Source organism: Aptenodytes forsteri, unplaced genomic scaffold (genome assembly GCF_000699145.1).
Source record: "Aptenodytes forsteri isolate BGI_AS27 unplaced genomic scaffold, ASM69914v1 Scaffold366, whole genome shotgun sequence".
Classification (NCBI taxonomy): Eukaryota; Metazoa; Chordata; class Aves; order Sphenisciformes; family Spheniscidae; genus Aptenodytes; species Aptenodytes forsteri.
The window spans coordinates 2091608-2102480 of record NW_008794621.1 but is presented as its reverse complement, the minus strand read 5'-3'; the positions used below and the strand labels follow the sequence as shown (position 1 = coordinate 2102480).

General features: G+C 38.3%; 1 protein-coding gene across 1 annotated transcript in view; it reads left to right on the top strand.

The window, feature by feature from the left end:
- The first annotated feature begins 871 nt into the window (after window positions 1-871).
- CCT2 (chaperonin containing TCP1 subunit 2) overlaps window positions 872-10873 on the top strand; it is a 12711-nt gene continuing 2709 nt past the window's right edge. Inside the window, exons 1-12 of the mRNA XM_019470468.1 lie at window positions 872-941; window positions 1424-1489; window positions 1588-1699; window positions 2600-2676; window positions 3704-3816; window positions 4365-4567; window positions 4783-4883; window positions 4970-5097; window positions 7184-7287; window positions 9075-9194; window positions 9784-9912; window positions 10000-10103. Coding sequence (XP_019326013.1) covers window positions 1487-1489; window positions 1588-1699; window positions 2600-2676; window positions 3704-3816; window positions 4365-4567; window positions 4783-4883; window positions 4970-5097; window positions 7184-7287; window positions 9075-9194; window positions 9784-9912; window positions 10000-10103 — 1194 coding nt within the window. The 5' untranslated portion in view covers window positions 872-941; window positions 1424-1486. The remainder of the gene's footprint in view (window positions 942-1423; window positions 1490-1587; window positions 1700-2599; window positions 2677-3703; window positions 3817-4364; window positions 4568-4782; window positions 4884-4969; window positions 5098-7183; window positions 7288-9074; window positions 9195-9783; window positions 9913-9999; window positions 10104-10873) is intronic.

The following is a 10873-nucleotide window of genomic DNA, read 5'->3' as shown; positions in this document are numbered from 1 at the left end:
TGCCGGGCGCCCGCAGCATGGCTGACACGATGGAGGCGGGCGGGAGGCCGCTTCTTCCTTCCCCTCGTCTCCAGGAAGACCTGGAGAGGCAGCACCGAGTCCCCGAGCGTGAGAGGCCGCTCCTGATGGGCTACTGAGAGCTGCCCGGGCGCTGTGTGGAGTCTCCTGCCGCACCCTGTTGGCTTTTCTTGTTCAAAGCGATGGTGGAATGGACACGGGACTGGTAGAAAAACTGTGCTGGTTACGCAGCAAAGTAAAAAGTCACGGAATTCTCATAAGAGGGTTGATACACTTGTTCTTTTGGGATTTGATCCTAATTCATTTAAGGCCTTCAGTTCTTTGCAAGTATTAGTCTCTAAAGGCATATATTCATTACTGCTATAATTAGTCTGCATGGAAATGCAAAAAAAGATTAGGCCTTAACACAAATATCAAAATATTAAAGACCCAGTGCGCTCAGTGACTAGATTTTTTTTAGGTTCTGCTGGTTGTACTTACCTTTGGGTTGTTTGGACCCGATGGTTAGCCACGCAGAACAGCAACACAGACACTGCCATGAAGTAAGGTACTGCTAACGGCCTTTCAGGCTCATAGATCTTATCAGAGAATACGGTGTGCAGTCTCTTGGAGTAGGTTGCAATTCGTCTCGTAATCTTGTCACATGATTACAAGATTGCAAGGTAGATTTTTAAGAGTCAAGGTGAATTTGTCTTGACTATACCTTTTATCAAAACCAAATGGGGTATAGGAATAAATCATTTTAATAATAGAAACATTGTTTAGGTTGTTGGTGTCAGGGATTGATTTTTGAAAATGCATTGTTTTATTAAAGCTAAAGGAATATTCTTGTGTTAACTCTGTTTTAGGCATCCATTTCCCTTGCTCCTGTGAACATTTTCAAGGCAGGTGCAGATGAAGAAAAGGCAGAAACAGCTCGGTTGGTAAGTTTAATTCTCTAAGAAACGGGTAATACTTGGGATAATTAAACTTTGTCTTTTCTACTGTTAAATGTACTTTCAGTTTATGGTGATGTGGAACTTCATCTGTCTCTTACTGTTTTTTCTTGTTGCATGTCTGAGCAGAAGGTAGGAGGAGCGTTGTTTATACCAACAAGTAGAGAAACTCCTCATAGTTGTTCAACAACTAAGTAGTTCTGTACCTTAGCTCAGAAGATTGGTGTTCATTGGAAGGCATTTCTTTTGGCCGTGAGACAGGCTTTTATGGTTTCTGTGAGAATTAAGTGTATTTGATCTGGTTATCAAAATGTAGCAGTTAAGAAACTTGGACCCAGACTCTGCTGAAAGAAGTGTGGCTGCGGAAGGGTTGGGTTAAGATGTCTTCCTGGAAGTTACGGGCTAGCGTATAATTCTTGTATTAAAGTAGAAATAAATTGCTCTCTAAGGTATATTTGCTTTCATTTCAGTCATCCTTTGTTGGTGCCATTGCTATCGGTGACCTGGTCAAGAGCACTCTGGGGCCCAAAGGCATGGTAAGACAGCTGCAAGCTCTCAGTGGTCATACCTGTTAATTTAATTTTATTAGTTACAGTACGTTTTCAAGCAGTATTCTAAATCTTGCATCTTGTAGGACAAGATCCTTTTAAGTACTGGGAGAGATAGCACAGTAACAGTGACCAATGATGGTGCAACCATCCTGAAAGCTATTGGAGTTGACAACCCAGCTGCCAAGGTCTTGGTCGGTGAGTTTTTAACAGCTTGTTATTGCAGTACTTGGCATTTCTTCATCTGTAACTGTATTATGTAGTTTTTATTTGTTCTTAGAAAAGTATTCTTCAAATAGTGTGAAAAATTGAAGGAAGGGGGAGCAGAATTCCTGAAGTAAGGAGGCCCAAGGTATTGCAAGAGTTGTGGAACTCTGCAAAAGTAAAATTGAGGTATATGCTGCTCTTGCAGAACTGTTCTGGTGTCTCCTTGTTCTCCCTCAACCCTGGTTTGTCCCAGGAGTCAGAAGGGACAAAAGACAGCTCTGTGCCCCTCTTTTTTTCACTGGGAAAATTCAGAACAGAAATCTACTGGGGTACAGAGGTTCTCTGGCTCTCCCTGATTTAAATCTTTTTTTCATCACTTAATCAACATTGTACTCTGGACACAGTTGTGATCAACTGCCTTAGTGTGCAAATGGTCCAGTTCTAGTGACAGGCAGGACCCTAAACAATTCGGTTTCGAGATTCTTAATGATTTCGTGTTTGCTGGGTCCTTGTTTATCAGCAGTTCATGCGGCATACTTGGTTATTATATCCTCTGATCCTGTATGTATACCTTAGAGCTTCTCTCCGGCCCTACTTCCTTTTGGTGACCATCTTTAGGAATGGGAAGAGAGGGGAGTAGCTCTTGACCGTCGCCAGGCTGGAACTGGTGTCTAGGTTGCAAATAAGGAGCAGGAATTTGAAGGATGCTGAATTTGATTTGCATCTTAGGTTTTTCTGTGACTTACAGAGTGACCTCTTTAAACTATCGAGGAGTAATATTTTTTTTTCTTCTCCAAACTAATGTGAGATAAAAATAATTGTATGTGAAGCTGGTACTGGTGAGCATGGTATTTTGAATCAAAACATTAATACAGTGTTTTCCTTCTTTAGATATGTCAAAGGTTCAAGATGATGAAGTTGGTGATGGAACTACATCTGTCACAGTGTTGGCAGCTGAATTGCTGCGGGTGATGTATTACAGTTTTTCAGATGTGTTTGTTTGCCAATGTACTTCTGTGATATCAACAGAAGGTGTGTTGTTTGTTTATGAAGAGGGCTCCCAAAGTATAGGAATACCTTGCTCTGTTGCCACTGAAATTGGTAGGAAAAAAAACCCCTTAGGTATTGCGTCATCAATTTTTTTTTTTGTTTTAATTTTAGACTGTATTCCTTTTATTTATAAATTCACAAGTATTTTAATTTGGTACATTTTAGAAAATTACTTTCTCTTATTTCATTACGCAAGCGAAACAGAGAAGTATCACTCTCACAGGTCGCTTCCTGGGTGTTGCACTGGGCAGCATGCAGCACTGCTGAGTTGTGAGGTTCAGTCCTCTGAAATTCTTTTCCATAACATTAATGAGAAGAGGAAAAAAAAAGCATGTTAAATTCTGTTCTTGTGTGCATAAGACCTGAATTCCTACTGTTCTTCAAATTCTGCATGGTTTTTATGTTTACATAAAAGTTTACACTGCCAAACCCTAAATCTGAAATTACTATGAAGGAGACTTCAGAAGTGAGGAATTCTCGTTAGCAGAGCTGTGCCAGTAAACCTAATCATCTCAGATCCAGGAACTGTGATCAAGAGCATCTGAGAAATGATCCATCAGCTTGCCAAGTTCCTTGCAAAAAGGGAGTTTGGAGATGGTTTTTGGTTTTCCAGCTACACTCTAAGTTGCAGCTATAAGTGAACAGGAAACTGATCTCAAACATGAAGTGAAAGATTGCTGTTTTGAAGTACGTGTCTGGTTGCTATTCATATTGGAGTTAGGATTTTTTTTTTCATTAATCAAAATTTCTTCATGATATTCCAAGGGCAGATCATATTTGCCAGATTGGAAAAAAACCTGCCAGTAGGGTGACTTTAATTTCATTGTTAGAGCTCTCTGGCTTTTAATGCTATTCAGAATTTTCTGATTACTTGGAAGTGTCTTTCCTAGTTAGTGTAAATGTACCTTGTGGGGAAAAAACTAATTATTAGTTTCATTTAAATAGGAGGCAGAATTACTGATTGCAAAGAAGATCCATCCTCAGACCATCATTGCAGGCTGGAGAACAGCCACAAAAGCTTCAAGGGAGGCACTTCTGAAAGCAGCTGTGGATCATGGGTTAGTAATGTACATTTGCTGTAACTCTTTATAAACCAGTCAAGATTAAAACGTCAGTGAGAATTATATATCATTGGGAAATTCTTCACTCTCTTAAGTAGTGTAAAGGATGAATTTATGAATTTTAACAGTTAAAAAAGACTGCTTTTTTTTTTAAACGAACTACAGAAGCCTTATGAAATTACTTAAAATCACCTTTGATGTGCAGAAACAAAACATGAGCAGTAATTTGCTCCCTAGAACAAAAATCTGAGCTGTTACTTCAGTTTTCATACTCTTGATTTTTAAATGTGACTGTTTTCTTTACCCGACACTTTGAGAGAGCAGACTTTCTAAAGCTGAATGTAGAGGTTCTCCTAACTGAACTTGTATTTCAAATAGAAAGTTGTATTCTGGGACACTGGAGGGATTCTGTGTAGCATCCCTCAAAATGGAACATGGTACACATAGATACAGGCTGGAAGAAGCAGGGAGAGACTCACAGTGATAGGTTAACGATAGTTAAGGCTTTCAGACTTTAGACTTTAACTGTACTGACTTTATTTTAGTGATGATGAAGTGAAGTTCCGTGAAGACTTGATGAACATTGCGGGAACAACTCTTTCATCAAAATTACTTACTCATCATAAAGATCACTTTGTCAAGCTAGCTGTAGAAGCTGTTCTTAGGTTGAAAGGTTCTGGCAATTTGGAGGCTATCCACGTCATTAAGAAACTTGGTGGAAGTTTGGCTGATTCCTACTTAGATGAAGGTAAGTCTTTGTATGTTGGCTGTAAGTGCGCTTGAGAAATGAAGCTGTTAAAAGTTACACATCTCTATACAAATTTGTTCTAGGAAACATCGCTATGTTATTATTAAATTGAATAATAATTTGAATTTGAATAAATATGAGGGGGATTTGTAATAATTTAAATGAATTGTTCTTTTTTTAATTTGAAGTCTTACAAGGCCTTTCTGTTACTACAGGCTTTTTACTTGACAAGAAGATTGGTGTAAATCAGCCAAAAAGAATTGAAAATGCAAAGATTCTTATTGCAAATACTGGTATGGATACAGACAAGATTAAGGTACGTTACAGAACTACTGTTGTGAAATGATGTTTTTGTAAATGGAATTCATTTTTAGACTGAACTCTTTGTTTTCTTTGATTTAGATTTTTGGCTCTCGTGTTAGAGTGGACTCTACAGCAAAAGTAGCAGAAATAGAACAGGCAGAAAAAGAAAAAATGAAGGAGAAGGTAGAGCGTATTCTTAAGCATGGAATAAACTGCTTTATTAACAGGTATGTATTTTCTTGGAAAAAGGGGATAGTTACAAAGTAGTAAGATCTTAATATTGTATGAGTGTGAAGAACATTATTTATGCCTGTATCTGTAAAATTAGGTGATCTTGCCTAATGCTTAATTGATTCACCTCACTGAGGTTGATGTTATTTTCTGTGCTTCCTCTCGTGCACCATGGCCCCCCTCTTTTTTTTTTTTTTCTTTTAAAGAGGAAGAACTGATGTTATTTAATCAGGGATCCATGTTTCAGTCCAGTTGAAGCGATGTCACTATGCTTTTATACTAACAGATTTATTTAGTTGCGAATACCGGCAGCATTGTCCATGTCCATATTCCCCCTTCTGGGGGGAAATTGGTGCTGAAAGATCTGTGCTGCTGAATGCATTTAGTTCAGATTGAACCAGCTATGTTTTATCCTGCATTAAAATGCTGGTGCTGGAGTACTGCTCCAAATTCAAGAGTGTTTCAGAGGCCTCTGTGCTCCCTGCCATGAGCCTTTTATACACATCTTTGAAAGCATGAAAGCTAACCATTTTCATGTAATGATTCATTCAGCTCATAAGAAATGTCACAATCTAAGTTACTTATTTTTGTTAGCAGTGAACTTCTCTTTTAAACTGTCACAGTGCAAAAAAACCATACAGTTATTCAATGATACGAGAAATGCTTCTGCCTTTCAGTAATTCTCATTTGAGGGCAACTGCCATATGTATGAGCAGCTTGACACCTGGTGTTTCAGCTCATTGTGTAGTCTACTAGGAAGCTGATTAGCTAGTACTACACCAAAGGATGGGAGTTGTGAGAGCAGCACTGTTTTCCACAGTAGCAAAGATACTCTTCCAGGACGTAGTGCATCTTAGAACTCGCCTTCAAAATTTGTGGTAAACATCTCTAAGAACCACTGACAGACTGATGAATCTCATAGTCTCTCCATCTGTGACATGTTTCACATACATTGCGTGTAAGTGTAGGCAAAATGGGTATTCTGTCCAGTGGACATGGTACAAATACAAAGACTCCTAGAGTCAGGAGTCCTGTTGGCAAACTGATGGAAGAATCCTTTGAGGTATGCAAAAAAAAAAAAAAATCCTTAACTCCGTCGCTGTTATCCAGTATGCTTGTAACACAGGTAGTTGCCCTAAGGAAGCTCAGATAGCAGTCAGTCACTGTAGCCAGGCTAGTGGTATTCCAGTTAGATTGACTCAACTTTCAGATTTATTCCCTGACAAAATTTACTTCTGCTTATAGGCATACTGTAGATCCACTTCGCATCTGATACTGTAAATGCTAGCCAGTTAAATGCCTCTAAGGAGATGCTTGACAAAAGTCAAGGATATATGCATGCAGAGTTGGAAGAATCTTCTCTGCGCATACCCAGCAGCACCAATTGTCTCTTTGAAGGTAGATTAGAAACATCTTTTTTGACAGAGATGGCATCTCCCAGCTCCTGCTGAATCTCTACAACACTCAATCTCTAATTTGGAAGGAAAAAATAATTTGGCGTAGCACTCCTGAATGGTTGTTGACCACTCAGCTTTGGATGACTACTTCGTTCTAGAGAGTGGGATACATATTAATAAGGGAGCACATACTCTTCTCTGTGGTCTGCTATTTGTATATGTTACAAGACTGGCCATTTATTGTTCCCATAGAGTTGTCTACTGTTTGGATTTTGTATTGGTGAAAGAATTAAAGATGTTACTTTACGTGTTACTCTAGTGCACTCTGCTAGAATAGGCAGCTAAGTGCCCAGCAGGCACTTAGGATCAAAGGACTTAGAATTTAAAGCGTATAGGCCCCTGTGCATTGATAGTGTGTCTTCAGGGGAAGAGTATTTCAAAGAGCTATAATAGTTTGAATTTTTTATTTTTTTTTTTAGCTTTGTGTGTTTTCCTGTCACTGCATTTGCTTCTGTGTGGTGTAACGTTCTGCGTGTGGCAGGTGCCTCACATACTGACTGCCTTTGTAGCTTTCAGAAATCTATCCACGTGCATGCTACTGAGAATCAGGTGTCCTTTGTTACTCTGGTATTTAAAGGGTCTGTTCTGTGTGTAATGAGAAGATATGCCTGTGTTTTAATTGTAGGCAGTTGATCTACAACTACCCTGAACAGCTCTTTGGAGCTGCTGGTGTCATGGCTATTGAACATGCAGACTTTGCTGGTGTAGAACGTCTGGCTCTTGTTACAGGTATGTAGCGTAGCTTGTCATATGAAACTTGGAGGGTCACATTATTTGTTTGATCTTTAGTAAATGTTAATGCTTGATCACCTAGTTTGTACTATTAAGCAGGTCTGTCATGTGAAAAGTACTCCAAATAAGCTTTATTTTACAGTACTTAAATATAAACGTGTATGGAGGACGCTATGAAATTGGCCATAAGAAACTTTGAAATTACTTTGGTTTATCAACTGCTGTATAACTGTCAGTATTTTTTCAGAAGCAGGTAACTCAGTGTCTATCTTTAGTGTGTTATACTTCACATGTAAAATGTCTGTTTTGATTCTGAATCCTCCCTGCATAATGATTTAAACATACCTTTTTTTTTTCCTCTAGCAACTGTGAATAAAGGATCATAATGCTAACTGTGGAATATAATAGCCAGTTAGTAATTTTCTTTCATATTTGAAAAATATTTTCAGTTAAGTCCCTGCTTGATAAACTTCTGAAATGTTTGTTTTCTAGGGAAAAGACGAAACTTAGCAATAGAAAGAATATGATAAATCCACAAGTTAATACCATCTTGTTATGCCTGGCTGTTGTTTGATTGTAATAACAGAGAAGACTAAAGAGTCATCCTTTGTTAAAAATATGGGCCTGAGTCATCGACTTGAGGTGGACCTCAAATGACATGAACAACCTGGAGATTTTTAGTAGTGGTTAGTGTAAATGTGACTCCAGTAACTAATGAAAATGAAACATCTGGAATGCTACAGATGGTTCTCATTGCTGAAGTTAGAGGTAGTTAACTAGTTAACATCATAAATTCATTATGAAAGTGATCAAGAGGATGGATAACTTGCTTTTCTGGGAGAAGGGAAAAGATACTGGCTTGTTTAGCTTAGCAAAACTGAAGTAGCAATTGTGTATAACTGTCTGTAGGCACGTTGACACAGGCAAACACTTGACTGAGAGGAACATTGCTTATGTTCTGGAACAAATTCAAAGCGAATTTTGTAGGCAGAGCAAGTGGACTGTATCAGACCACACTGGATCAAATAGCATAGCTGAAAAAAATAGACAAGCTTTTAGTAAGCACAAACTCTCTGCTACAAATCTTGTCTTTCCTTGTACTGCTACAACTACAGCAATGCTGCAAGGTAACGTGGAATAACTGAGCATACATTGGGACTGAATACATGTAAATGGTTTTCTAATGCAAAGAGCAAAGTACTAGAACAATATTCCAATCAGAGACGTTTTGGTCTTTGTAATATCCGTTTTGTTTACGATATGGGAGTTTACGAATGGTGCACGATAACACTGCTACAACGTGGCACAAGACTCATAATTCAGGAGAGTGGTGGCCAGCGGTTCTCAGCCATCGTCAGGCAGGCAAAATGAATGCTGGCACAAGCTCAAGTTTAAAAACATAGCAAACTTGATTTAGTATTTGATAAATACTTCATCAGTAAATACTACTAAAACTTAACAGATTGACATTTTAATACTGGCAAATATCAACATTGAATCTCTAATCCAGACAGAACTTAAAAGCGTTACAGCTATTGTAGTTCTTGTGATGTGAAACAAAATACTGGGGTTTTAAGGACTTGTCAACATCAGTAGAAGGTTTCTGGTGCCATACACTGACATTGGAAAAAATTGGTTTATCAGCATTGTTAATTTTAATTTATTTTTGGGCAGTTGTGAAGGTGATTTTTTTCTTTTTTTTTTTCTCCCCCTTGGTTAGACCTTGCCTGAATGGATGCTTTCATTGTGAGCTCTTTGACTTTTGTGTGATATTACATTTGTAGGTGGTGAAATTGCATCAACCTTTGATCACCCTGAGCTAGTAAAACTAGGAAGCTGCAAGCTTATTGAAGAAGTTATGATTGGAGAAGATAAACTCATTCATTTCTCTGGAGTGGCAATGGGTAAGTGTTTTACCACTAATGGCATGTTGTAACACTTGCGTTAACCCTCTGCTAACACTGTTTAGTTACCAGGATGGCATAGGAATTTTGTAATGGTTCATGTAACCATTTTTATTAAAGCCTTGCTCTTCAATAAAAATCCTGCAAAGTGGTATGTTCATGGTTGAAATTGTTCATCTGCATAACATTAAACATACGCATAAACATTTGTAAGGATGGGAACCAAAATTTCTGCTTTGGGAGATTAAATTGACAAGAAGAGTAGCAACCTGTCGTACTTCAAGAACTTGAGAGCTTGTTCTGTAAATGCCAATACTGTAAGTTTCTGAGGGCCTGTTTTGAGATAACATTCATTTTCTATTAAATTAAATAAGGTGTGAAACAGTTCATTGATAAAAGCGATAGCATAGTGTACATCATTTCGTTCTACCTGTGAAATGTCATCATGCTTTCCTTTTGACCCAAAATTGATCTGTGTAAAACTGCAGTCAATGCAGTGACAGCAAAACCGTTACAAATGCTTTGCGATAGCCTCTTTTTGTGTCTCTGGCTTGTTTTTTTAAAATCTTTTCACATTTGCACTTTTTAGGTGAAGCTTGCACCATAGTTTTGCGTGGAGCAACACAGCAGATTCTGGATGAAGCAGAGAGGTCTTTGCATGATGCTCTCTGTGTTCTTGCCCAGACCGTGAAGGACACTAGAACTGTGTATGGTGGAGGTGAATATTAGATTCTTTGTACGTGATATACATCTTGTATTACTGTTCAAGTCAGATATAAAACATCTGTGTGTCTTCAATGAATAGGTTGTTCAGAGATGCTGATGGCTAACGCTGTTGCAGAACTTGCCATCAGAACACCTGGCAAAGAGTCTGTTGCAATGGAGTCCTTTGCTAAGGCTTTACGAATGGTAAGTTTGTTTAATAGATTGCTGGGTTAATAGATGTAAAGTTTTACTCAGTTTACTAACTTCTGACATCACATAGTTGCTTTTCTTTCAAAGTTTTGGTTTTCTAAAAGTAAAAAAGTGAAATTTAGCAACATATCTTGGATGAACAAAGGGGAGAAAGTTACTGTTGTCTCTCATAGGGAAAAAAAAAGCATTGGTGTTTTAATAGTTTTGAATGTTCATATGCTAGCCCTCTTCTAATTGGTTCTTGTTCCTCTTATCTGCAAAGTTAAAAGTGCAGCAGAAACACCACATAAAAATCTCAGTGGATTCACTTGGCAACTGATTCAGAAAAGAGCAACCCTTCTGTTCTGTTGATACTCTAGTGCTATTTGATTGTATTCATGCTCTAGTACTATCTAGAAGTTTCTAGACTTGCATTGGAGATTGCATCTTAGTAGGAAGTAAGAGTATCACAAGAAATGTTTTTAGAATATTATTGTGCTAACAGACTGTCAATTTGAGATTTGGCTTCCTGTATATTAGGGAAAACCTTTCTTAAGAAATGAAAGACCACAGGAAAACATTTCGCCCAAGAAAATTAAATTAAAGAGCATGGTAAGACTTGACATTACCTCTTCAGAAATAGTCCTTGTATCAGAAATAGTGCGGCCAGCAGGAGTAGAGAAGTGATCGTGCCCCTGTACTTGACACTGGTGAGGCCGCACAGGCTCAAATCCTGTGTTCAGTTTTGGGCCCCTCACTACAAGAAGGATGTTGAGGTGCTGGAG